Genomic DNA, 27,300 nt, shown 5'->3' on the forward strand with positions numbered 1-27,300 from the left:
GAAAGCAGCAATTACACAGAAATCAGATACTTTCCCAACTTTGTCTTCTAGGGGAGAATTAAGAAATGAGGGGGGCCAGCAGGCACAACCACTCACGCCTGTAATCCCAGCATTTTGGGTGGGCAGATCACCTGAGGTCAGGAGTTCAAGACTAGCCTGGCCAACATGGCAAAACCCCATCTCTACTAAAAATAAAAAAAATTAGGCCAGGCGTGGTGGCTCTTGCCTATAATCCCAGCACTTTGGGTGGGCGGATCACTTGAGGTCAGGAGTCAAGACCAGCCTGGCCAACATGGCGAAACCCCGTCTCTACTAAAAATACAAAAATTAGCCAGACATGGTGGTGCATGCCTGTAGTCCCAGCTACTTGGGAGGCTGAGGCAAGAATCGCTTGAACCCAGGGGGCAGAGGCTGCAGTGAGCCAAGATTGTGCCACTGCACTCCAGCCTGGGCAACAGGACGAGACTCTGTCTCAAAAAGAAAAGAAATGTGGGATTCTTTTTTTTTTTTAAGTTACAGCCCCAGTTTCCCTTTTCTGGATACTGTTTAAATTTTTTTTTTAATTCAGATATTTTCTGTTTGTGATTCTGTGTATGTCTATTTTCATTTAATAGCTGGAGTTTTAATATCAGGTAGAAGACGGGGCCTGGATGTCAGCAGAGACATCCGGGTACTTATCTTTCACTTCTTATCCCACTATGCCCTTCCCAACTCAAAGCTGAGCAGTTTGATGGCAGTCCCCAGAGCTTGCAGAACTTGGTGCCCAGGCGGTTTTGCTGGAGGAAATACCTCCTAACCCATAGCAGATAGTGATCTTAGCCGCAGCAGAGAAGTGGTTGTGCTGGGTTGGGCAGTGGGTGGAGAAGGATGGCACAGAACGGATGCATTCTGTTCTCAAAATGATACTTGTTTTGATGGTGACATTTTACCAGTGAAAAGCACTGATTTCATTTTCTCTGGGGTACTCTCCACCTCAGCGGGAGGGAGAAGTTTGTTGCGGAAATCTCTAGGGGACACTTATTATTATACCTGCTTTTTTCTTATTATTATACCTGCTTTTTTTAAATTTTTTTAATTTTTTTGAGACAGGATCTCAGCTCTGTTGCTCAGGATGGAGAGCAGTGGCACAATTATGGCTCACTGCAGCCTCAACCTCCCTGGCTCAAGCAATTCATCCGCTCACATTCGTCAAGGCTGGGACTGCAGGCAGGTGCCACTACACCTGGCTATTTTTTTAAAATTTTTTGTGGAGACAGAGTCTCCCTATGTTGCCTAGCCTGGTCTTGAACTCCTGGGCTCAGGTGATTCTCCTGCCTTGGCCTCCCAAAGTGCTGGGATTACAGGCATGAGCCACCATGCCTGACCACACCTGCTTTTTTGACTCAAAGGCATGAATGTTTAAAGCACTCGGTTTTCTATGGACAAAACTTGTGTATTTGATTATTGGGAAGGGAGCTTCCTCTTATTTTGCCAAACATCCTTGAACACAAAAAAATTACTCCTTTGCTGTCCCTTGAGTCAACCACAAGCCCCAGTATTAGCTTATTTCCCTTCTAAGACTTACCTGTTTTCCCTTCCCAGGTCAGAATCGTTTCCCTGGCTGTCGCTGTAAGACTCAGTGCAATACCAAGCAATGTCCTTGCTATCTGGCAGTGCGAGAATGTGACCCTGACCTGTGTCTCACCTGTGGGGCCTCAGAGCACTGGGACTGCAAGGTGGTTTCCTGTAAAAACTGCAGCATCCAGCGTGGCCTCAAGAAGGTGAGGCCTTTCCTCAGGACCCCACACGAGATACAATGGAGGAGGAAGGAAGGAACGGTCCCAAGCATTCTCTTTCCATTGGTTCTTTTGAGGCTTTATATGTGAAAGTGCTTGATAAATCCTAAAAGACACATATTTACTGAATTAATAAAGGCTTCAGTCCCAGTAGGGTTTAGAAAAGTGGTTCCTGGCCAGGTGAGGTGGCTCACACCTGTAATCCCAGCACTTTGGGAGGCCGAGGCTGGTGATTGATGAGGTCAAGAGTTCGAGAACAGCCTGGCCAACATGGTGAAACCCTGTCTCTACTAAAAATATAAAAATTAACCAGGCATGGTGGTGCACACCTGTAATTTCAGCTACTCAGAAGGCTGAGGTAGGAGAATCGCTTGAACCCAGAAGGCAGAGGTTGCAGTGAGCCGAGATCACATCACTGCACTCCATCCTGGGACAGAGCGAGATTCCATCTCCAAAAAAGAAAGAAAAGTGGTTCCTTGAACTGGCCAGACAAAAAGGAGCTGAGAGGTGTATGCACCTTTGTTGACGTCTTTGTTTACCTCACACATCGCAGTGAATTCCTACAGACTAAGGCCCAGGAGGGCTCCATAGATAGGGGAAGAGATATCCTATTTCCATTCATCACCACTTCCCATTTTCTTTTCTCCCCCAAGCAGAACAGAATGGCTTAGGCCTTTTTCTGCTTTCAGATCCTCTTAACAGTTACTGGTTCTTTCCACTCCTCCCCCACCACACACGTGCACATCCAGCACACACCCCCTACTCATGCACACCGTGTAGTCTGAGACTTGGCCCCCTCTTCCCCAGCACCTGTTGCTGGCCCCCTCAGATGTGGCTGGATGGGGCACCTTCATAAAGGAGTCTGTGCAGAAGAATGAATTCATTTCTGAATACTGTGGTGAGGTGAGTGCTATAGTTTTGGCCCACATTCTTACTTGGGGGAGACTGATGAGAAACTCTGATTTTCTGTGGCCCAGGCTTCTTTGAATTAATCTCTAAATAACTCAGCTGTGTTCTCACATGGCCTCTTGGGGAGATCCCACAGAACCGTTTGCAGTACTGAAACCACTGTTCAACTCTTTGGCAACTCCAGACACGAGATGAGGGGGGCTGTCTTCAGCCTTCAAACTAGTTGGCCTGGGTGGGAATTGGAACAGCATAACTTGAGCTTGCTCTCTTATGATTCGCATCATGATACTCAGTAAGCACCCATGTGAGATACCACCCAGCCCTTTCTGGGGACAGGATACTGTGCCCTGAGCAGGCAGCCTGATACTCCTATTTGTTATTTGTCTATCTCTCTAGCTCATTTCTCAGGACGAGGCTGATCGTCGCGGAAAGGTCTATGACAAATACATGTCCAGCTTCCTCTTCAACCTCAATAATGGTATGAAGTCTCTTTGTCTTGTTCCAAGGTAGTCTTTTTTTTTTTTTTCCTTTTTTTGAGACGGAGTCTTGCTCTGTTGCCCAGGCTGAAGTGCAGTGGCACGATCTTGGCTCACTGCAGCCTCTGCCTCCTGGGTTCAAGTGATTCTCCTGCCTCAGCCTCCTGAGTAGCTGGGACTATAAGCACCCGCCACCATGCCCAGCTAATTTTTTTGTATTTTTAGTAGAGACTGGATTTCACCATGTTGGTCAGGCTAGTATCGAACTCCTGGCCTCAAGTGATCCACGCGCCTTGGCCTGCCAAAGTGCTGGGATTACAGGAGTGAGCCACTGCGCCCAGCCCCAAGGTGGTCTTTCTACCAGATCACCCTTGCTGTAGTCCAAGTGTAGATCAGCTCCAAATCTTCCAGCAGATGCACAGAGCAAGGGGGCAGGATCATCACACTTGGGGATCCCACAGGCCACAGTGCCCTTGCTTTGGAAGAACCTCCATTTCTGGGTTCTGTTTGTGATAGGAGCACTGAGCGCCTTTACCTGAGAAATCTTCCTGCCCGGTAGATGAGAAGATCCATAATTCAAAGAGTGAGGACCCAAAAGGAGAGCTCCCACACAAGGCTGAATTCTGAGGCTGCATGCTTTCCTCTGCTTCTGTTAGCACACTGGGCTTCAAAATTCCCATCAGACTAAAGTGTTTGTTACTATTTAATTGATTTTAAATTCAGGCTGAGAAGCTGTGGAGTTGCCAGCATGCTCATGGTTTTCCTTGATTTACTTTACTTTATATAGATTTTGTAGTGGATGCTACTCGGAAAGGAAACAAAATTCGATTTGCAAATCATTCAGTGAATCCCAACTGTTATGCCAAAGGTGAGTCCCAGTGACCTGGGAGGTGGGGCGGGCGATGGATGCCTCTTTAATGTGATTTCCATCCGTTGTTGAACCTTTTCCATAGCTGAGCTATTTTTTGTCCAAAGATAATCATGATTAATGTCTGGGATCATTTTAGGCCCCTCTCAATCTTAGTTTTATAATCTGCTTTTTTCAGCGAATACATTATAAACACTTTCCCACAAACATGATTTAACCAGCCTGAGCAACATAGTGAGACCCACCTCACCAAATAATAATAGGCTGGGTGCAGTGGTTCACGCTTGTAATCCCAGCACTTTGGGAGGCCAAGGCAGGTGGATGACTTGAGGCCAGGAGTTCAAGACCAGCCTAGCCAACATGGTGAAACCCCATCTCTACTAAAAATACAAAAATCAGCTGGGTGTGGTGGTATGCACCTGTAGTCCCAGCTATTCAGGTGGCTGAGGCACAAGAATCACTTAACCCTGGAGGCGGAGGTTGCAGTGAGCCAAGATCATGCCACGGCACTCCAGCCTGGGCAACAGAACAAGACTCTGTCTCAAAAAAAAAAAACAAAAAAAAAAAACAAAAAAAAAAAACCACTAATAATAATAAAGATCATTTTTCTGCCATAATAACAGATCTAAAAGCATAGAGACAACTACTGTATTGACTACTTTGTAATTCCATTTGATTCATGTTTTCACTGGGAATTTGGAGAAAACCCAGAAGCCTACTGGTTATTGACTTGGAGTTGGGTAGGAACCTAGCCTTGGGTTTATCCTGCTTGCAGTGGTCATGGTGAATGGAGATCATCGGATTGGGATCTTTGCCAAGAGGGCAATTCAAGCTGGCGAAGAGCTCTTCTTTGATTACAGGTGAGGTGCCAGTAACGGTCCTTGGGTTGTGGCCCCGGAACTGGAAAGGGTGGCGTTGGAATAGATTTGGAGGCTCAGGGAGGGTAATGGGGATGGAGGAGAGTCTTCCGGTGAACAAGGCTGTGTCTCTTGTTCTGATATCTGGTGCCTTGCCTCAGAAGTGGGACCATTGTAAACAGCCGTTAAGGAGTGGGAGGGGAAGTGAAACGGGAGGGGACTCCGCCTTTTCAATCACAAAAGTCATGAGAGTAACCTGGTTCCTCCTCCCTGCTCTGGGACAGGTACAGCCAAGCTGATGCTCTCAAGTACGTGGGGATCGAGAGGGAGACCGACGTCCTTTAGCCCTCCCAGGCCCCATGGCAGCATTTATGGTAGCGGCACTGTCTTGGCTTTCATGCTCACACCACTGCTGCTCGAGTCTCCTGCACTGTGTCTCCCACACTGAGAAACCCCCCACCCACTCCCTCTGTAGTGAGGCCTCTGCCATGTCAAGTGGGCACAAAACTGTCTCAATGAGAGGGGAGACAGAGGCAGCTAGGGCTTGGTCTCCCAGGAGAGAGTTGCAGAAATGGGAGACTTTCTATGGCCTCAGAGGAAGTGAGCACAGGCTGGAGTAGATGACTTATGTGTGATTTCGTGTCGGCTCCCCAGGTTGTGGGCCTCAGATATCAACTTAGGCAGTTCCCCACAAGCACTAGCCTGTAATTGTAGCTTTCCCCATCAGGCGTCCCTATGTCATTGGGGTGCAGGCAAACCTCTGTGATCCTAAGACCTGGAGAGGACAGGCTAAGTGAAGCATGGTCCCTGGACCCTACAAGTGGTCGGGGTTAGAGGCGAGCCTGGCAGGCAGCACAGACTGAACTCAGAGGTAGATGGGTCACCTTACTACCTCCTCCCTTGTGGCAGGGCTCAAACTGAAAGAGTGTGGGTTCTAAATACAGGCATTTGAGGCTTGGGGAAGGAAAGCTATGCCATCCTTCCTTGGCCAGAGAGGGAGAACCAGCCAGATGATAGTAGTTAAACTGCTATGCTTGGGCCCAGGAGGCTTTGAGAAAGCCTTCTCTGTATACTCTGGAGATAGACGGAGAAGTGTTTTCAGATTCCTGGGAGCAGACGCCAGTGCCTAGCTCTCCAAAGTTCTGGCTTAGCAGCTACAGGCAGGCATTATGTTGCTACTGAAGAAGCATTAGGGGTGTGCCTGGCAGGTGTGAGCACCCTGGCTCACTGGATTTGTAGGTGTTTTCAGGCCTTCCATTCCCCATAGAGGCAAGGCCCAATGGCCAGTGTTGCTTATCTCTTCAGGGTAGGCAGGCATAGGCCTGGACTAGAGAGGAGAAAGATTGGTGTAATCTGCTTTCCTGTCTGTAGTGCCTGCTGTTTGGAAAGGGTGAGTTGGAATATGTGTTCCGAGTTGGGTGAGGGGCTAAATTGCACGTGTTTAGGCTGGCATCCCATGTGCAGGGCATACTGGTGGAGGGTATGTGAAGTGGGAGAAGAAGCAGGTAGACCACCTGTTCCAGGCTGTGGTGCCACCCTCTCTGGGATTCATGCAGAGCAAAGCACTTTAACCATTTGTTTTAGAAGGTCTATAGATTGGGGTAGAGTTTGGGCTAAGGTCGCTAGGGTCCCTGCCCAAATCCCACTCCTGAGGGAGGGGGAAGAAGAGAGAGCGGGATATTCTCTTCCAGTCCTGTCTCATCTCCTGGGAGAGGCAGAGGAGCGAGCTTCACACAGAATTTCATGTGAATGGGACCAGCAAGAGCTGCCCTGTGTCCACGACAGGTGTGCCAGGCTGGCTGGGAACAAGGAATAGTGTGCTGGGTAGAAAGGGCGTGGGCGGGTGTAGATTGGCCTGGGAATGTTATAGTAGGGAGCAGGCTTCTTCCTTCTTTCTGAGACTCACAGCCCCCACTTCTTCCCACTCCACTGGTTGTGCCATGGAGGAAGAAGTGGGGTTCCCCCTGACCCAGCTGCCTCTTAGGGTTTGGTGTGAGACATGCACACACACTCACACGCTCTCACTCACCACACTGGAGGGCACACATGCATCCCGCACTCAGCAACTCCTGACAGAAAGCTCTTCCCACCCAAATAGGCCAGGCCCCAGCATGATCCTGAAATCTGCATCTGCCGTGGTTTGTATTCATTGTGCATATCAGGGATACCCTCAAGCTGGACTGTGGGCTCCAAATCACTCATAGAGGAGAAAACCGGAGAAAGATGAAGAGGAGGAGTTAGGTCTGTTTGAAATGCCAGGGGCTGGCCATGAGGAATAGGTGAAAAAAAAACTTTTCACCAGCCTTTGAGAGACTAGACTGACCCTACCCTTCCCTCAGTGAGCAGAATCACTGTGGTCAGTCTCCTCCTGTCCCAGCTTCAGTTCATGAATACTCCTGTTCCTCCAGTTTCCCATCCTTTGTCCCTGCTGTCCCCCACTTTTAAAGATGGGTCTCAACCCCTCCCCACCACGTCATGATGGATGGGGCAAGGTGGTGGGGACTGGGGGAGCCTGGTATACATGCGGCTTCATTGCCAATAAATTTCACGCACTTTAAAAGTCCTGTGGCTTGTGACCTCTTATCTGAATAAAGTGTTAGAATCCATTTTGGCAAGCTGTGTACTGTGTGCTTTGGGGCTGGAAGGATCCAGGGATGGGGTCCAGGAGCAGGTTGGGCCAAAGCATCAACATTCTGATCCCCACTTACCCACTGAGATCTGGGAAAGGGGGAGATGGGGGGTCCGGCAAGAGCCAGTCAGTCAAGCCCCTGGAAGGTGATGCAAGGATTCTGAGAGCTCCTTCTAGAAATTCCTGAGCCCTCAGGTTAGTTCCCTTAAAATCATCCCACTTATCCCCTAACCACGACGCCAGCTACCACACACAGACTGGGGCTCTGCCACTCTGCTTTATTGGAACGGCTCCGTGTCTGAGAGCACAGCAGGCTCAACCCTGCTTCAGAGTGGAGGCCGGACCAGGCTGGGGAGTGACCAGCAGGACTCATGAGACTTCCAACACAGGAGAGGCAAACTACGGACTGTGGGCACAGCACAGCACAGGACAGCACGGCCAATTGAGCTTTTCTTTTATATATAAACAAATACTTTAAAAATTCGAATAATATATAGAGTTTCTCTAGAGAGAGACTTTGCAACAAAAAATACATATAAAGAATATGACCTCCTGGGTAAATGAAGCAGCATCTCTGAGCGGAGGAAAGAGGGCTCCTCATGCACTGGAGGGGGCGAAGCCTTTGGACAGGCACCAAGGCCATTGCATATCTTGGAAAAGGGTGGAGGAGTAGAGGGCTGGCTAATCAGGGTATCTGCATTATTTTCTCTACGTTGCAGGTTTTTTATGGCTTTGGCTAAAGCAAGTGAAGCAGCGGAGGTACTAAGGTGCTAAACTGAGGCCTCTTGGTCTCTGTGTAAAAACCAAAGGAGGGGGGCAGGGGACAGCCATCAAGCCCTCTCGAGCCCCCAGCTGAGTGGAAGCAGATGGAAGATCTTCCTCAGGGCAGGGGGGAGGCTGGGGGATAGGGTTTAGCAGCCTCCTCCCCCCATACCCTCTGCAGCCCTGCACTCCCACACATCTGTCCCTGCTGATAGTGTCTATTGGAAGGGAGGCAGTTAATCTCCCCTACACTGTTGTTAATCCCTGACAGCAGCTGGGGCAGAGATGGCAGGAAGGACCTATGTCAACCCCACGAGACTTCTCCTTTGGGGCAAACAGCCAGGAGCCTGGGGAAACAGGGATGAGCAGGGCATTGGTTTAGGCAGTGAGGCTCAGCCACTCCCTTGGGTCCCATCTATAGCTCTGCCCACCAAACTTGGCGGGGGCATGGGGGTATCCTCTGGATGAGCAGAGCCAGCTAAGAGAAGCCAAATGTCCCTGATAGGGTGGGGGAGAGGCAGGACTCGGGGAATTTCAGAGGAGTTGGAATTGGTCCCAGAAGCCCTTCTGACTCATTCAGACCTGGACTCCTCCAGGATCTGGGGTAGGTTCTGATCCCGAGGGCCAGGGGCTGGGGCTGGGGCTGGGGCTGGGGCTGAGGCTGGAGCTTGGGTGGGAGCTGGTGTAGGGGTGGGCGCCTGGGCAGGGCCTGAAGTGGGTAGGGGAGGTTTGCTGCCAGGATGGTACTCGTGGGCAGCTTTGGGCTCGTTGGTATGGTAGGAGCCCTTGTAGCGATGATTTTGCAGATAGAAGAGCACCAACATTCCCACCAGCCCCAGCAGCAGAAAGGCCACCAAAACTGAAAGGAAGAAAAGGGACAATTCAGATCTTTGGGATTTCACCTATATACACACAGACGCACACACACGCGCATGCACGCATGCACCAATATTCCCACCGGCCCCAGCAGCAGAAAGGCCAACAAAACCGAAAGGAAGAAAAGGGACAATTCAGGGCAGATCTTTGGGATCTCACCTGTATACACACACACACACACACTCTTTGGGATTTCACCTGTATACACACACACACATACACACACACACACTTACTTTTGGCCAAAAGCATAATGTATGACACTCAGCTAGCTGTTTGACCACACTAAGCTCATCTCAAGTGTCTGGCAGGTTTGAATTCCTGGCTTACCCCCTGCCACCTTCTGTCTCTAATATTCTTTTTCCACATCCCTGGTAGTTACCCCAATTTCTCATCTCTCTAGGTGTTACTGTATCCCCATTTTCCCATCCCTTAGCTATAGCCCCATTTTAATATTTTATTTAAAAATCTGTAGCATCCTCAACATTTAAAAATCTCTGCCCAGTTATATGGCACCTTCAGAATAGCCTGTCTTATCATCCTTTGTGCCATCATGCATCTAGTGCCTTTGCCATCCTGCAGCCTTGGGGATCAGGGGCAGGGAAAGGATGCTGACAGTCAGAGGGTAGTCTTGGGAGGTCAGCTTAGTGATCAGTGCTACTCACAGCCTAAAAGTATGGCAACCCATCCTTCATCATGGTAGTACGGGAAGTCTGGAGAGGAGAAAGCACCAGTTAGGAGATGCCTCCTCCATGTTAAGAATCATTTCCCTTTCCTGGCATCCCTCCCTTCCATCCTCTGTGTCCTGGGAATGTACCTGGGGGCAGATACCAGGGATCAAGCTCAGGTGGCACCTCTGAAACAAGACGTGGCATAGCTCCGCAATTAGATTCGGACAGTTCTCCCTGAACTCGAAGGGCTTCAGCTAGCTCAGCAGTCATGGGTCGAGGGGTTCGGAAGTGGGTCTTGAGGGGAGCCACATTGTTGAATCGAACACCAGACAGGCAGCCCGAGAAACCTGGGGTGTTGTAGCGCTGGATCTCCGGGTCAATGACTCCTGTCTCTGAGGGAGAGGCAGGCCCAGAAAGAGGGACTTGGACCCAAAGGCCCTGCCACTCTCACTGTCCACAGGTTTCCCACTCATCTTTCCCACCGCCCTCACAGCCATTCCCAGGGCCTTCAGTTTCCTTGAGGATCCAGGAACATATCCCACAGCTCCTTGCCTAAAACGCGTCCGCACCTGCAGCTTACCCATCACACGCCCTAGATACAAGGCCTTGGGTGAGTCCAACTGGCTGTCCACCAACAGCGAGAACTTCTGCTCTGTCAGTGGGAAGTAGTCCACCTGAGGTGGGGAGTGGGAGGGTGATGAGGGAGCGGGGACCACAAGCAGATGCCTGTGGGCTGGACTGGAGCTGTGTGGACCCTGGGAATATACTTGGGGGCAGATACTGGAGATCTCTCATTCTGTCCAAACTGGCGGTGCCAGCTCGGTGAGTCCTAGCTCAGTCTGAAGTGGGCAACTCCTAGCCCTAGATGTAGGTTTTGGTATATATATATATATATTTATTTTTTTATTTTTTTATTTTATTTATTAAATATTTTTGTGAAGACGATGTCTTGCTGTGTTGCTCAGGTTGGTCTCAAACTCCTGGCCTCAAGCAATCCTCCCACTTCAGCCTCCCAAAGTGTTGGGATTACAGGTGTGAGCCACTGCACCTGGCCTATATATTTTTTAAAAACCTGGTTTTGAGCCCCATCTTTGCAGCTTACCAGCGGTTTGACTTTTGGTAAACTACTTTACTTTCCTTTTTTTTTTTTTTTTGAGATGGAGTCTCGCTCTGTCCCCTAGGCCTGGAGTGCAGTGGCATGATCTCAGCTCACTGCAACCTCCGCCTCCCAGGTTCAAGCAATTTTCCTGCCTCAGCCTCCTGAGTAGCTGAAACCACTTTACTTTCTGAGGCTGTTTACTGATTTGTAAAACACTTAAATAAGAATGCCTACTGTCTGGCTGGGCGTGGTGACTCATGCCTATAATCTCAGCACTTTGGGAGGCCGAGGCAGGTGGATCATCTGAGGTCGGGTGTTTCAAACCAGCCTGACCAACATGGAGAAACACTGTCTCTACTAAAAATACAAAATTAGCTGGGCATTGTGGCACATGCCTGTAATCTCAGCTGCTCAGGAGGCTGGGGCAGGAGAATCGCTTGAACCTGGGAGGCAGAGGTTGCAGTGAGCCGAGATCACACCATTACACTCCAGCCTGGGCAACAAGAGCAAAACTCCATCTCAAAAAAAAAAAAAAAAAAAAATGCCTGTTGTCCTCTTGGAGCTATTGTGAGGGTTACATGAGGTAACACACATGAAAATCCTCTATACATTCAAATGTGATCTACAAATGTTGAGTATTTGATGTTTTCCTGGATGCCACAACCGAGATCATGAGGTTATGATCTGAACTGGCTCACCTCCCTCTCTGCATACCTGGATGAAGAGGTTCCGGTAAACACGGGTGATGTTGACACTGTGGGGCTGGCCGTCGGTCACCGGGCGGGTGGTTAGCTGGTACACGTAGGGGCTGGTGCCCAGCTGATAGCGTAGCTGAAGGGTCCCTGTGGGGTGCAGAGAAGAAATTCAGGGTCTCATCTCCCATGACCCCTATCTTCTAACAGCACATAGTCCTTGTATTTGTGAATCAATAGGAGAATTAGGGGCACCTGGGTGAAGCTGGAGTGGGGTGAGAGAGCCCCGGAGAGCTTACCATCATCCTTGATGAGCACAGCCATGTAGTCACGAACAAAGGAACTGACGTAGAGCAGGACAGCGGGGGCAGAGCTGGTGCTGAAGCTGAAGGAGACTTCCTCTCCCGTAACATTGTAGACAGGCCCACGGTAACCGGGCACAGGCCGACCAGGCCGGGGGTAGTCAGGCAGGCGGTACCCGGGGCCATGGTAGCCAGGCACATAGCCCGGAGTATCATAGCCCGGGATGTAGCCAGGCTCATAGCCTGGCACCGGCCGGCTCAGCATGTGGGAGAACTCCCTGGCTGCAGAGCGCAGCGCTGACTGTAGGTTGTAGCGCATCCAGGTGCCCGGCTCAAAGAAACCACCAATATCTGCAGGTAGAAGCAGGGAGGTCAGGGCCCCACACTGCTCGCTCCCCAATTCAGAGGTTTTATGTCATCCATACACACATCCTGAGACTTCAGTTTCTGCCACCCTCACAACCCTCCATTTACTTTTAGGTTCCTTTGAGCCCCTCTGTCACAGAACAGACTCTTACAGCCATGGGAAACTTGAGATCATCTGATCTAACCCCTGCATTTTACAACTGGGGAAACAGGCTCAGAGATGAGGAGTGACTTGCTTAAAGATACACAGTAAGACCGGGCACAGTGGCTCACGCCTGTAATCCCAGCACTTTGGGAGGCCGAGGCAGGCAGATCATCTGAGGTCAGGAGTTCGAGAACAGCCTGACCAATGTGGCAAAACCCCATCTCTACTAAAAATACAAAACTTAGCTAGGTGTAGTAGTGCATGCCTGTAATCCCTGCTACTATAGGAAGGCCAAGGCAGGAGAATTGCTTGAACCCAGGGGGCAGAGGTTGCAGTGAGCCAAGATCGTGCCACTGCACGCCAGCCTGGGTAACAAAGTGAGACTCTGTCTCCCAAAAAAAAATAAAAAAGACACACAGTAAGGGGACAGCCAAGATCAGAATGGGGATATCCTGACCCCATGTAGTATATGTGCCACTACTCACACTTCCAAACCAGCACCAGAAATCTGTTGGTCCTTAAATCTTGTATCTCCCTAGTCCCCCACACTCCTCCCACCAGTAACCCATCTGCCCATACATCCTCCCTATAGGCCAGCCTTAGGGAGGATGCAGTCTTGCTATGTGTGTAGAATCTTGCTATGGGGAATGCCAAGGCTCACCTTAACCAAGAACCAAGTCATTGACGTGTTTTAGGAATGCAGCAATTATCAAATACATTTACAAGAGAGTTCGCCTGTGTTACCATGGTGATGGTGGGAAGGTGGGGAAGCAATTTGCTTTTTTTTTTTTTTTTGTAGACACAGTCCTTGCTGCGTCCGCCAGGCTGGAGTGCAGTGGCACGATCATAGCTCACTGCAGCCTTGACCTAGGTGCAAGTGATCCTCCCACTTCAGCCTCCCGAGTAGCTAGGCCTAAGTGTGCACCACCATGCCCAGCTAATTAAGAAATTTCTTTTTTGGCTGGGCGCGGTGGCTCACACCTGTAATCCCAGCACTTTGGGAGGCTGAGGCAGGCGGATCACAAGGTCAAGAGTTCGAGACCAGCCTGGCCAATGTGGTGAAAGCCCATCTCTACTAAAAATACAAAACTTAGCCATGCATAGTGGTGCACACCTGTAGTCCCAGCTACTTGGGAGGCTAAAGCAAAGGAATCGCTTGAACCAGGTGGAGGTTGCAGTGAGCTGGGTTCACGCCACTGCACTCCAGCCTGGGTAACAGAGTGAGATTCCATCTCAGGAAAAAAAAAGAATTTTTTTTTGTAGAGACAGGGTCTTGCCACGTTGCCCAGGCTGGTCTCGAACTCCTAGCCTCAAGCAGTTCTCCCACCTTGGGCTCCCAAAGCATGCTTGGTGATTTTGATCTCTTTTTGCACCAGCTATCTGTACTATCCCTTCCTTGTCCATGCCTTTGGAGTCACCCATCATCTTCAACTGCCTGACTCCCCAAACTCAGAGCTCAGGAATCCAGGGACAACTCTAATTTTCCATGATGTGGGCTTTACATGCTATTTCCTTCCCTGCCCTCCCTACATCCCATTACACCCTATGGCTTCCTGTTGCCCCGTAACCAGCAGCACTGACCGTGGTTGCAGTATGGCCCATCAAAAGCCGTGAGGTCACAGTCACATGTGTAGTAGCTATAGCGCTCCACGCAGCGGCCTCCATGGAAACAGGGGAGCCGGGGGTGGGCACAGTGGCCTGTACAGTTGGGTGAGGTTCCCTCAGAGGCATTGGCACGGCCCTCCAGGTTCAGAGTCACTCCATTCAGACGCATGGCCCTCAAGCAACCCACAAAGGGGCGTCTCTTAAGCTCTGCAGATCCTGGAAAGGGTAGGCAACAGGTCAAGAAATGGAGGCAGAGCCAGAGACAGGAGTAAGTATTGTAGTTGGAAAGGGAGCCAAGGGGGCTGGAAGAATAGAATAGGATACAAAGGCCTGGAGGGACAAGTGAGACCCTGGCTTGCTCTGAAGCAGAGAGGACTGGCACCTAAGACAGAGGCTCCTGGAAACAAGGCGAGCGGCCTTGGAGGGTGGGAAGGTAAAGGAGGCTTCAGACTTGCCTCTGGGTTGCTGCTCACCCACATAGAGGGGCTGGTCATACTCCATCCAGATGTAGGTCTGCAGTGGCATAGGCCGCAGAACCCAGGGCCGGTGATCCACTCGGAGCCGGGCCTGCTTCACGTTGATTTCAGCCCGGACCAGGTGCCACTCATCATCGTTGAACTCAAAGTCGTCTGAGTGTACTGTGAGATTCTCATCCCCATTCCCCACATCAAAGGCGAAGACCACATCCCGGGATGCTGGACAGTGTCATGCAGGGTGGGGGAGAAAAGGACTCAGACCTACAAGATCCTTCATGGATTCCTTGTCCAATACAACCTCTTTACCTCACCTCTTTGGAGCTTCTTGAATATCCCTCCAATTTGTCTGTAGCTTACAATGAAACTTACCAACTGCTTAAAACCTCATACCCTTCGTCTCTCCCCACATCACAGATCCCTGAAGCCAGCTTCCCAGCCTCACCTCCCAGGCTAGAAGCATGGCTAATCAGCGGTGAGAGGGACTCGAAGGTCCAGCTTCCTTATGTACAAGGAAGGGACTTAAGGCCAAGAGAGGCCAAGTGAGTGCCTAGGGTCACCTGAGCAGCCATCAAGACCGAGTGAGGGCTAGAACCCAGGGTATCTCAACCCTTCCCATGCTGCCTGTCAAAAGGGCATCTGCCGTTGGCTCCAACCGCAGCCTGCACCTGCCCATGTCTCCCCAGACAGCACTTTCATCTACCCCGAGGCCCTCCCACAGTCTGCCTGCTCACTGTTGAGTTCCACCCGCACATAAGGTCGGCGCCACTGGCAGTAAGGGCCCCCCATATTCTCTAGGAAGACTCCCGAGGGAGCAGAGGTCCTGAAGTAGAAGGAGACATCCAGGCTGTGGTTGGCACGGATTGGGGGGAAGCGTAGTGCAGCCCCAGTGTGGAAGGAAATGGTGTTCCAGGAATTTCCTACAAAAGCAGATGGAGGAAGGTCTTGTCAGGGAGATGGGAGGGTGGAAGAGGAAGAGAACCTGGAGTTGGGGGCAGGGAAGGTCGGACAAAGGGGGAGAGTTTGAGGTGATGGAGGAGAGACTAAGGAGTGGAATGAAAGAGCAGCCAGATGCAGAGTGGCAATGAGATCACAGCAGGAGCTGGGGGTCGGGCACCCCAGCTAGAGACCCCCGGTGACTCATGCAGCCTAGCTTTTGGAAACTGGAGAGTCAGCTCTGGGAGGGCACACAAAAGGCGATTGCCACTCACGATCGCCATAACAGCGCAAAGGCCTCAGGAAGAACTGGGCCTCGGAAGTGGAGCGGTTCGTATCCCCTATCACCACCTGAGTGACAGGCAGATGGTCCACAAAGGTCAGCAGTCCCTTGTCAGTTCTCCTGTGGGGGCAGGTTTCCATGGCTCAGACCCAGCCACTCAGCTCCCCCGCCCGCCAGAGTCCTAAAAACCCTGTCTCTTTGCGCCCTCACCACTGGGGCTGGTCGGCATCACAGTTGCAGTACAAGGCAGGGTCCACACAGCTCCGGTCCAGACCACAGGCACAGCGCTGGATCCCAGGCTGGGAGCCTCCCCAGTAGAAGTGCTGCTCCTCATTTCGGCCAATCCAAAAGCTGTAGGGGTAGCCTCCTGGGGAAGAGGTGCAGGCAGCTTCCAGGCCCTGTCCCTCCGTTAGCCTCTGGGCTCCTCTCACCCTTCCAACCAGCCCAGACCCCTCCTTGAATCTTCCAACCCAAAGCCCCAGCTAGCTCTCTGGCTTCCTTCTCCCAGGCCCCCACTGGTGTCTCCTCCAGTTCCGCCACCTCCCTCCCTGACCCCAGCCCTAACCTGCAGTGTTGAGCAGCCGGGAATTGTAGCAGGAGAACTCGATCCATTGTTCACAATGCTGGGAAGCATTGGCAAGGGCACTGACTTCCTCCCAGGATGCATTCCAGTACTGGATAGCCCCCAGGAATGGCCGCTCCATGCTGGAACCTGTCACTCGAGTTGTCCACAGCCTGTCATGCCGCACAACTGTCCACGCTCGGTTCTCTGGGAGACGAGGGGACAGAGCTTTGGCTGGAGTTGGGCATTCTCTACCCATCTCCCTGCCCACCTTCACCACCGCTGCTGCAACTCAGAGCCACTGAACGTGGCCAGCAGCTCCATTGCACCTCTGCCCTGGGCACTCTGCATTGTAGGCTGGAAATGAGATAGCTGGAATGGGTAAGGAAGCTGGAATTTACTTTTTTTTTTTTTTTTTTGAGACGGAGTCTCACTCTGTTGCCCAGGATGAAGTCCAATGGTGCTATCTTAGCTCACTGCAACCTCCACCTCCCAAGTTCAAGTGATTCTCCTGCCTCAGCCTCCTGAGCAGCTTCCCAAAGTGCTGGGAGTACAGGGTGAGCCACTGCACCTGGCGTGGGATTTACTTTTAAGGCTAGGTTACAAATTCCTCAGTATCCCCTTACCCTCTGTCCTCCTTTACCCCACCTGTTTAGTCTAACTGCCCCCACCACCACCATCACCACTCTATCCTTCCCGGTTCCCTCCTCATCCACCACCCATCAGAAACACTTACCTCGGATATCACAGTACACTACAAATGGCTTCAGGGGGCCACTGCCATCAGGATCAATAGTGAAGTTTCCAGAAGTTTTCCCACTGAGCCGATAAGCCTCACAGGATTCCTTATACAAAGCTGGCAGATAGTAAGGTGAGACAAAGGCAGTTAGAGAGGTAGAGGGCTGGCCGGGTGCAGTGGCTCAGGTCTGTAATCCCAGCACTTTGGGAGGCCGAGGTGATGGATCACCTAAGGTCAGGAGTTCGGGACCAGCCTGGCCAACATGGTGAAACCCCATCTCTACTAAAAATACAAAAATTAGCTAGGCGTGGTGGTGTACACCTGTAGTCCCAGCTACTTGGAAGGCTGAAGTAGGAGAATCGCTTGAACCTCGGAGGCAGAGGTTTCAGTGAGCCCAGATGGCACCACTGCACTCCATCCTGGGCAACAGAGTGAGACTCTGTCTCAAAAAACCAAAAACAAAAAGAGAGAGGGCTGGAAGGGCCATCCTCACCATCTCTAGCAGCCTCATGATCCCCAGCAACCTTCTCCTGACCTCCCTTGTCCCTGACTCTCCCCCATACTGCATCTGGCTTACGTGTGTGGCAGGTCTCTCCCTTATAGCCTGTGAGTTCGCAGTAGCAGATGAAGTCATCCCAAGACTGGTAGCAGCGTCCATCATGCTCACACATGTTAGGGCTGCACCTAGGGAAGGGGTCAGGACCAAGGGAAAGAGCCTTACTGGGAGCTGGAGAGTGGGTCTGATCCTTGCAAGCTTCACTCCCAGCTCCTTGGAGCCCCAGAACCCAGCGAGACACACCCCGCCTAGCCATCCGGGTGTAAGCCCAGATGCAGGGGCACTAGGCAGTCCTAGGGGCTCAAGTACTACTGTTCTCCCTTCCTGAAAACAGCAAAACATGCCTTATTCTACCCCCATCATCCCCCTCGCACAAAAAACCCCTCTAGGACCAAAAACAGATGTGTCATTTCCATCCTGAGCGTGTATCACCTTAAGGGAGGAAATCTGAGGTAAAAGATCAAAGAAGAATCATCCCCAAGCAGGGGACTAAGGAGCAGAGACAAGGAAAAGGGAGACTATTGAGAAAGGCCATTCCTACTGGGAGACCAGGGAAGAGGGCTTTGGAGGGGTCACCTCTTGTTAGGGGCTTCTGGGTACCTATCAGTGATGCCACATGTATCAAAAAGGACCTCAGCATAGAATCCAAGCCGCCGGAACTCCACCAGAGTCAGGTTGACCAGCTGACCATCCACCTTGAGCAGCTCCATGCAGCCATGGAATGCCGTCTGGTTGGAGTGGCAGTCCCATCGACTGGCTGGCTTGGGACAACCTGGAGCAACCACCCCGTGAGACCCTCTCCAGGGGAGACCCCAAAGACCCTCCCCCAGGGAGATGCCAAGGGGGTGCCAGACATAAAGGAAGAAAGGGGACTAGACCCAAAGTGTAGATGGCAATGACCTTCCACTCCCCAAGGCCCCAGAGAGGAAAGAGGGCTTGCTCCCTCCAAAATTCTCCATATGGCCCCATCTGGGTGGACTTAGATGGAGCCTTCCCACCCAGAAACAGAGATCTGGTCAGGTTGGCCCTCACTTACCCCCAAAGAAATATGAGGTCCCTGTCCGGATCAGCAGTGGGTATGACACCCTGACCTCTGCCCCCTCCACATCATCAATGCTGATGACTGCATGGTTTTCCTGTGCCACAAAATTCACCTCGTGCCAAAAGCCATCGTTCAGTCGGTACCCTGGACAAGAATGGATGATAGTGTGGGTGGAGGCAAGCAGCAACTAGGCTAGAAGAATGTCCTGAGTGGGGAAGCAGCCCCACTGTGTCCCAGGAGCAGCCTGTGTGCCCCTGTGATTACACTTCTCACACCCAGTGGAGACCTCTCTGAATGCCTCTTCATTATCCATGACCCAGCAACTGCCACAGAGTCTGCACAGTTATAAATGAGTAACGATCTCCAGGGGCCCTCTGGAACTGGAGAATACCAGGACTCCCAGGCTTCCCCCTTCTCCAAGAATCCTTAGTCCCTCAGATCCGCCTCCTCACTGCCTCCAGCCACTCCCATCTTTTCCCAGTACCCTGGGGCCTCCCGCCCTGCGCCCTTCACTCCCTCTCCCCTCACCAGAATGTAAAGGCCTCAGTCCAGGCCTACAACTTTCTCGGGCTCCTCTACCCTTCTTTTCTCTGCTTGTGCCTCCCCCGAAACGCCCTCACCAGCAGCGAACTGAAGCTTCTTTCGGCCGCTCTGCGCGATGGACACGTTGACCTGCCCTTCGCTGAGTGTCAGCTCCACGTGGCCCAGCCCGTCCCCCAGACGAGAGAAAAGGAGAAGCCCGGTGAGGTCCCAGGTGCGGAAGCGAAATGAGACTGCCAGACGGCCGCGGCGTGGGAAACCCGGCACTTGAACGAAGTTGTGAGGGCCTCCGAAGTTGATAGGGTGCGGTACCGGGTCCAGGCAACGAAACGCCACCTTACCCTAGGGGCACAAGTGAAGACGCATCAACACCCGTGAGCCGCCTCTGCCTCAGCTGGGATTCGGTTTTCACACTGGTCTAAGACCCTGGTCACCGCCCTCCTTCGGTGTTGGCGGGGGTGAGATCTCCAACCAGGACATGACCCCATCCCTCCAAGCTCGTCCATCTGTGGAGGGGGCCCCAACCCAGTCGGCCCTCGGAACTCTGCTCGCTTGCTCTCGCTGATCTCCACTGTCTGCTAGGCAACCGCTTCTCTCCTTCCAGTATCGAGAGGCAGTTTCGGGCCACACACCAGGCTCCTGCCAGCTTCCCGACAAAGCTCCAGAGTCGGAGAGGGGTGAGGGGGGCATATCAAAGAAACCATCGATTCAAGTCCCTACTCAGTCACTGTGCAGCTGCACGACCCCTGGTCAAGCCACCCCCTGTCTCAGCGCCTTACGCTCCCATCTGTGAACCAAGGTGATTGGACCCGACCATGGCTTCTTAACGAGGGGCCTGCGTGGCTCGTGCACCTCAAGTGAGACCCGCTCTCCTCCCAACTTGAGCATTTGGCTGGGGACTGAGGGATCCTCGGCTTTTATCTGATGTTCAATATCTCTTCCCGCTCCACCTCTTTGCTTTCCACGAGGCTTTGGTATCCTGTCCTCCCAGACCCCCCTGCCCACTGGCCTCGAAGGTGATCCGGGAATGGCGCCGCACAGCCAGGTCCGCGATGTTGACGCGATTGAAGATTACGTTTTCTATGCAGCCGCGGAAGTTATGCCGATAGGCTAGGTTCTTCCGCGCGGCGCCCACCAGTCCTCCGATGAACATCTGCGGGAGAGGTGGGAATGAGGCCTCTTAGGCACAGGAGCGCGCCTGCCTTTCTCGCGCATCCCCAAACGCCAGGTGGGGCTTTGTAAAAGATTTGAAACACACATTTCCCCAGCGTCGGTACTAAAGCTTGCTAGGCCTTTCAAGGCTCGAGTTCAAGCTCTGACTCCAACACAAATCTGCTGCACGCCCTTGGGCAAGTCAATCAGCCTGCCTGGGATTCTTATCTGCAGATGGGGTCAGGGTCTTTAACAACTCCACAAAGTTGTGGGAGGATCCAAGGGACAATTTTCCTACCTTGCCTAGTCCCCAAAATCTGGATTTCCAAACCCCACCTCATTAGTTCTGAAATGGTGCCTGGAAGTCTGCATGCTAACAGCAACAACACCCACAAAAACAACAACAAAAAAAAACAAAAACAAAAAAAACAGGTCTTTTTCTGGTGAGCGGCAAGTTTGCCAAGGGCTGCTAGGATATTCCGGAATTGGAATACGAGGTCTTTAAAAAATAATCTTTTTTTTTTTTTAAATAGAGGTAGGATGTCACTGTGTTGCCCTGGTGGGTCTTGAACACCTGGCCTCAAGCAATCCTCCCACCTCAGCTTCCCAAAGTGCTGGGATTACAGGCATGAGCCACCACCCACAGCCTGAATGCGAGGTCTTACCTCTGAGAGAGAGAGAAAGAGAGAGAGAGAGAGAGAGACCGACCTGCACTCACTCATCCAGCATCCTGCCCCTACCATGAAATAGCACCTCCCTAGTCTCTCACCTCAGTGTCCAGGTTCAGCCTCTCGAAGTCTCCATTGAGAATAAAGCGCTGCACATAGCCGTCCAGGGTGAAATTTACGTCGCGGCCAAATCGGTCCACCCGCACGTAGTGCCAGTGCTGGTCATTGAGGACTCCGCCAGCGCTCACGGTGGTGTAACCTGGTCTTGGCTGGATGGGACTGCTGCCTGAGGGTGGGGCAGGACAGAGTAAGACCTCAAGCCAGGAGAACTCCATGGAGTCCAAGCTCCTAGGCAGAGCAGCAGCCTGTAACAAAGCCCAGGGCAACCAGGGAGAGTGGGCTAATAGATCAACAGCCATTGGTGAGTGTGTGACAGGGTAAGCCATTTAGCCTGGCTTCCTGTCTGTGAAAGTGGGAACACATGAGCTGCTTCTATTTCATCGCGCGGGTGTTATGAAAAGCTCATGAGATACTGTGTGTGTGTGTGTGTGTGTGTGTGTGTGTGTGTGTGTTTACAAGGAAGGAACTGAGGCTCGGAAGTGCCCCATCCGAGGTCACATCTCTGGGTAGTGGTAGAGCTGAGAGTGGAATCCAGTTCTCACTCCGACTCCAGTGTTTTGCTAGCACGAAATACTACAAGAAAGGCGTAGTTTGGTCCAGGCCTTAGAGAAGTGGAAGACCAGGCCTGAGCGCGGCTGCGCGGAGGAGGTGCCGCGAGGAGGGCGGTGAGAGAGCTTCAGGGGTTGACCTCTCATCGCACCCGGCCGCCGAGCTCACCCAGGCTCATGTGCAGCAGCAGGTGTGCCCCCTCCAGCTCGATCGTCACGTAGTCGCCCTGGGCGCCCTCGGCGTGCAGCAGAAGCCCGTCCTTCTCCTCGGTCTTGAAGCTGAAGGCGAACACGTCCCACAGGCTTCGGCTGACCCCTCGTGGGAAGCGGTATGAGATGGCATCGTCGCCGTCGAAATAGAGTATGTCAGACTCTGCGCAAAGGAGCAAAGGACCGTAGGTGGGCCGGGGACTGGGGAGGCTGTCCGTCTCCCGGGCCCCCTCCGCGCTCTCTGCATGCTTACTGTATGGGCAGCCGTAGAGGCCGAGCCTCAAGCCGATCTTGCCGCGTGGGTTCCAGGCCAGGGGCACGATGCGGATGTAGCGCGCGGTGAAGTGGTAGTGCAGGTCATGGCGCACCACCGCAGACTCGTTCACGTTACCAAAGAAGGTCTGAGGAAGTGGGAGAGAATAGTAACCACGTTCCACCCTCTGCTTCTTTTTTTATTTTATTTTTTGAGACAGAGTCTCCCTCTGTCGCCCAGGCTGGAGTGCAGTGGTGCGATCTCAGCTCACTGCAACCTCTGCCTCCCGGGTTCAAACAATTCTCTGCCTCAGCCTCCCGAGTAGCTAGGATTACAGGCGTCCACCACTACGCCCGGCTAATTTTTTTTTTTTTTTTTTTTTTTTTTTTTTTCCCGTAAAGACAGGGTTTCACCATGTTGGCCAGGCTGGTCTTGAACTCCTGACCTAGTGATCCACCTGCCTTGGCCTCCCAAAATGCCAGGATTACAGGCGGGAGCCACTGCACCCGGACCCCCTCTGCTTCTTTCTCCATAGCCTTCCAGCTCACAACTTTCACACCCAGCCAATCTCGACTTCTGGAAAGTAAATACTCTTTGGTCTCCCCTGCTAGGCGGCTTTGCCTGGTCAGTTTCCATAAAGTGTCCTCTCCCACCATCCTATTATTTCCTCAGACCTGAAATCAAATGTCACCTCCTTAGGAAGCTCTCCCAGATTTTACCCTAAAGTGTGTTAAACCCTGTGAACCAAGTGTTTCGTGCACGTCCTAAGTTGACAGCCCCTCTGGACAGAGTCCCTGGAGTGGAGTCACTGCTCCTCGTCCATGCCCTCACCACCGCCCCCTCCATTTTCCCAGAGGCTGGTGCCCCTCCAGAGCCTGGAGCAGAGGAAGCTCCCCAACTGTTACCGCCTTGGCGCCCAGAGTACCGAGTTGTGCCCTCGCTGGTAGAATGGTGTCCAGCTGTCCACTCGGTCGCCATAGAGCAGCATGTAACGTGTGACCCAGTCCCAAGAATTAAAGGAGCCCTGTGTCGCCACGGCCCGGATCCGGTGCTTCTTCATTAAGTCTATCTGGAGCCAGGGATTCGGATCCCCAATCCGTGGTGACCACCCGCTTATGCCTATAGAAGAGACAGGAGCTTTAACTGGCTATCCTTCTCCCCGAAGCCCTCCAGAGACCCCCACCCTGCCGCGGTGCCCTGCCAGTTCACAGCTAATGTTTCGCGGAGCTCACCGTGCAGCCTGGCGAATCGCGGTGCCGTAAGGAGACTGTAGTAGGAGGAGGCGCCCAGGGAGCGTGCATAGAGGGGACCCACCAGCTCCTCGTCGCAGCCGTCTAGGGTAGGGAAACCGACATGTTAGCGCTAGCACCTCCCAGGCCCTTCCAAAGGCCGGCCCACTTAGCCACCCAAGCTTCCCTTCTCTGCCCCCAGCCACCACCCCCAGAGGCACGCCCAGCTCTACCTTAAAGCCATCTATTCAATCCTGGCTGCAGCAACAGCTGCATGCTCAGAGGAGGCTGCCTTCTCCTTCTAGGGAAACCCCTAGGCTACACCTATAGGCCCAAGGCCAGACCCTCCCTAGCTAGCCCAACACCTGCCCTGGTTTAGTACTTCCCCAAACTCAATCCTAAACCTCAGCATCTTCCAGAACCTAAGTCAGCCCAAGACACCAATCCAGCTCCAACCCTAGCCTCAATCCCACTCGGCCCCCAAAACCTGCACCATCCCCAAATACAGGCCTTGTACCCAACCTCAGCCAGTTCTAGCACCATCACCAGCTCCATGTCCAGCCTTAGCACCAGTCAGGGGCACCAGCTCCTGCTTGGATCCCAGCCACAAAACCCAGCCCCAGCCACAAACCCCAGCCCTAGCCACAAACCCCACTCCTTGGCCAGCTCCAAAGTCCAGCCTCAAGCCCTGGAAAAACCTTAATCCTAGTCTCGGTCACCAGTATACACTTATCCCCCAGCCCTAGCCTCAAACCCAGTCACCAGCTCCTGCTTGGATCCCATCCCCAAATCCCTGCCCGGCTGACTTCATCCTCGCCCCGGAGCCCAGCCCCAGCCCCCGGGCGCGCGCGGCAGCCTCAGAGCTGCAATGCGGAGCGCGGGGGAGAGGCAGGAAAAGAGGAAAAGATGAGAGCCAGCGGGCGCGCGCCGGCCGGGAAGGACCCGCGACCACCCAGCCGCAATGCGGTGCGGGGCCGCCCTGCAGGCTCTGGACACCTGGGCCCAACCCCACCTGCCTCCAAGCCCAACACTCACAGTAGCCCCAGCCCTCGGCTTCTGAGACCGCGGCAAGCAGGATGCAGAAGAGCCGGAGACGCATCATGCAGGGCTGACGGTCCCGGCAGCCGCCTCCCTGTGAACGGCTCCGGCTATGGCTCGAGTTCTGGCTTGGGCTCCAAGCTCTTCTCCTGGCTTTTGAAGCAGACGGCTCTCTCCTCCTTACCGACCCCTCCCTCCCTCTTTCCTTTCGCCCCCAAGCGCTCTCTCTCTCCTCTCTCTTCTCTCTTCTCTTCTCTCTCTCTCTCTCTCTCTCTCTCTCTCTCTCTCTCTCTCTCTCTCTCTCTCTCTCTCTCTCTCTCTCGCTGTCGTTCCTGGTCCTCCGCTCTCTCTTCTCCTTTCCACCCTCTCTCCTCTCACCTCCCCCCTTCCCCAGCCTCTGTCTCCTGGCACGCGCCGGTTTCCCGGACCCCGCGCAAGCGCGTGCCTCAGCCCTGCTGCGAAAGGGCGGGGGTAGAGAGCCTCTAGCCACCGAAAAAACCCCAAGTAACCCGAGGCTGCCCGGGACTAGGGCCACAGGGGTGAGGATAGGGAACCTAGGGCCAGAAGCATCCTGAAAATTTCAAGAAAAGGGAGGTGGTGGCGGGGGCGGGGTGCCTGGAAATGGAATGAAGGGTAAGTAAACATTTCTGAAGGCAAATTAAGCTCTAGGAGTGGTGCTGGGCACTATGAATTTAGGATTTTTGCCTTACTCCCCTTTGCAGATGAAAAACCTCAGGCTCAGAGAGGTCAAGAAACTGAGTCAATATCATACAGCAAATGATTATATTCCGAAGTCCATTCTTTCTTCACTGACAGAGTAAAGACAGTAAATTATTTTTTTCTTTCTTTCGTTCTTTCTTTTTTCTTTCCTTCCTTTTCTTTCTTTCTTCCTTTCTTTCTTTCTTCCTTCCTTCCTTTCTTCCTTTCTTCTTTCTTTTTTTTTTTTCATAAAATTCAGATCCTGCACAAGAGAGTGAAGTCTTTTGGAGGATGTGGAATGGGAAAGTGACCCCCTAGACCCTAATCCCCACCTCCCTCTCGGCCCCTCTCCCCGCCTCTTCCTTCCTGTCCCTCTAGTAGTTTAACTTCTACCCCCTGTGGCTATACCTCAGAAACCTGTGTAGCCAGAGATGGGAACGGAGGCCACAGAGCAGGTGGGAGTGGGGGCAGGGAGGGGTTACAGAGAGGGAGGAAACAGGGAAGGAATGGGATTCTCCACCTGGCAATAGGCCTGTGCCATCCTATGGCTTATTTGGGATTCTTGGCACTATCTCAGACTAGGGGTCCTCCAGATAAATGGGCTGGTGGTGTGAGGCTGGGGTTGTGGGACGGGGACTAGGGCTGAGGGGAAAGGCGGGTTGAACCTAGAGGTCCAGGGTCCCACCTGGGCCCTGAAAACCTGAGTCCCAACCCCGGAGACCCTCTTGGCATGAGTGGTTCAGTGTGCTGGTATTGGTGGTAGAGGGAAGGTGGGTAGGGAAGGGAAAGAAGACAAACAGAAACCCACCCCAGACCGAGGTTGGAGTGCAGGGCTCAGGTCTGAGGAAAAGCCTGCATATGGGCATTATTCCAGGAGAGGGCGCTGCAAAGGGAACTGAAGCTCTAGGATTTATTAATAATACAACTCTGGGCTGGGTCCGGTAGCTCAGGCCTGTAATCCCAGGACTTTGGGAGGCCGAGGTGGGTGGATCACCTGAGGCCAGGAGTTCGAGACCAGCCTGGCCAACATGGTGAAACCCCATCTCTACTAAAAATACAAAAACTAGCTGGGCGTGGTAGTGGGCGTCTGTAGTGGGGCGTCTGTAGTCCCACCTACTCGGGAGGCTGAGGCAGGAGAATCGCTTGAACCTGGGAGGCAGAGATTGCAGTGAACCGAGATTGTGCCACTGCAATCCAGCCTGGGCGACAGAGCAAGGCTCTGTCTCCAATAATAATAATAATAAATAATAACAATAATACAAACTCTGTATTATGGTCTTTGGAGAACACAGGTTCTCCCCAGCCATTACCATCCGTATTGCCATCTTCACAGCAAATCTTGAGAGGTGGGCTGGTCAGGATTTATAATCTCAACATTATATGTTAGGTAACTGAGGTCTAGAAAGAGCAAGTGGCTTGCTCAAGGTCACCAGAAAGCTGGAAGCAGAGATAGGAGGAGTGCAAGAGAAGCCTAGGCCTGCTGAAGGTGTGCTAGGAAGAGTCTGGAGAAGAGCTTATGTCTCTCCGTGTACTGTTACATCTGACCACACAGGAGCTCTCAGCTTGGAAGGCATGTGTGGGCAGGGGAGTGGTGTGGTCAGATGTGTCTCATAAGATCCCGCCTCTCATTTGACCCTCCCAGGTCTCCTGGGGCCATTACTCTGGGGATGAAGAGGAGGCATACTCGGCTGAGCCGCTGCCAGAGCTTTGCTTCAAGGCCGATGTCCAGGCCTTCAGCCGGGCCTTCCAACCCAGTGTCTCCCTGACCGTGGCTGCGCTGGGTCTGGCCGGCAATGGCCTGGTCCTGGCCACCCACCTAGCAGCCCGACGCGCAGCGCGCTCGCCCACCTCCGCCCACCTGCTCCAGCTGGCCCTGGCCGACCTCTTGCTGGCCCTGACTCTGCCCTTCGCGGCAGCAGGGGCTCTTCAGGGCTGGAGTCTGGGAAGTGCCACCTGCCGCACCATCTCTGGCCTCTACTCGGCCTCCTTCCACGCCGGCTTCCTCTTCCTGGCCTGTATCAGCGCCGACCGCTACGTGGCCATAGCGCGAGCGCTCCCAGCAGGGCCGCGGCCCTCCACTCCCGGCCGCGCACACTTGGTCTCCGTCATTGTGTGGCTGCTGTCGCTGCTCCTGGCGCTGCCTGCGCTCCTCTTCAGCCGGGACGGGCAGCGGGAAGGCCAACGACGCTGTCGTCTCATTTTCCCCGAGGGCCTCACGCA

The 27,300-nt window shown here is 52.9% G+C and overlaps 2 protein-coding genes across 8 annotated transcripts in view; one reads left to right on the forward strand and one right to left on the reverse strand.

Annotated features, from left to right (window-relative positions):
• EZH1 (enhancer of zeste 1 polycomb repressive complex 2 subunit) overlaps positions 1–10,399 on the forward strand; it is a 48,003-nt gene extending 37,604 nt beyond the window's left edge. For 5 of the 6 annotated variants that reach the window (XM_008012603.3, XM_037993161.2, XM_008012607.3 and 2 more), the window contains 6 exons: positions 1,582–1,760; positions 2,583–2,678; positions 3,081–3,162; positions 3,948–4,028; positions 4,804–4,888; positions 5,170–7,491. In XM_008012603.3, coding sequence (XP_008010794.1) covers positions 1,582–1,760; positions 2,583–2,678; positions 3,081–3,162; positions 3,948–4,028; positions 4,804–4,888; positions 5,170–5,230 — 584 coding nt within the window. In that variant the 3' untranslated portion in view covers positions 5,231–7,491. Of the gene's footprint in view, positions 1–1,581; positions 1,761–2,582; positions 2,679–3,080; positions 3,163–3,947; positions 4,029–4,803; positions 4,889–5,169; positions 7,492–10,316 lie in introns of those variants that run through there. The other variant, XM_008012606.3, reaches the window with a different exon arrangement.
• On the reverse strand, positions 7,773–27,300 carry CNTNAP1 (contactin associated protein 1). Of its 2 annotated transcripts, XM_008012601.3 has the most exons (25): positions 26,939–27,299; positions 24,379–25,342; positions 23,347–23,448; positions 23,040–23,233; positions 22,115–22,262; positions 21,821–22,024; positions 21,085–21,269; positions 20,173–20,316; positions 19,244–19,505; positions 18,618–18,767; positions 18,182–18,353; positions 17,603–17,709; positions 17,023–17,142; positions 16,290–16,493; positions 15,935–16,091; positions 15,717–15,844; positions 15,240–15,425; positions 14,506–14,727; positions 14,009–14,248; positions 11,914–12,267; positions 11,637–11,764; positions 10,404–10,497; positions 9,970–10,215; positions 9,818–9,865; positions 7,773–9,135 (listed from the first exon to the last, which is right to left on the reverse strand). In XM_008012601.3, the coding sequence occupies exons 2-25, from the start codon at positions 24,443–24,445 to the stop codon at positions 8,849–8,851; spliced, it is 4,149 nt and encodes a 1,382-aa protein (XP_008010792.2). In that variant the 5' UTR covers positions 24,446–25,342; positions 26,939–27,299; the 3' UTR covers positions 7,773–8,848. The 2 variants fall into 2 exon arrangements, with proteins under 2 accessions (XP_008010792.2, XP_072861398.1); XM_073005297.1 differs by lacking the exons at positions 7,773–9,135; positions 9,818–9,865 and having other exon boundaries at positions 9,976–10,215; positions 10,393–10,497; positions 26,939–27,300.

This window comes from Chlorocebus sabaeus, chromosome 16 (assembly GCF_047675955.1).
Source record: "Chlorocebus sabaeus isolate Y175 chromosome 16, mChlSab1.0.hap1, whole genome shotgun sequence".
Classification (NCBI taxonomy): domain Eukaryota; kingdom Metazoa; phylum Chordata; class Mammalia; order Primates; family Cercopithecidae; genus Chlorocebus; species Chlorocebus sabaeus.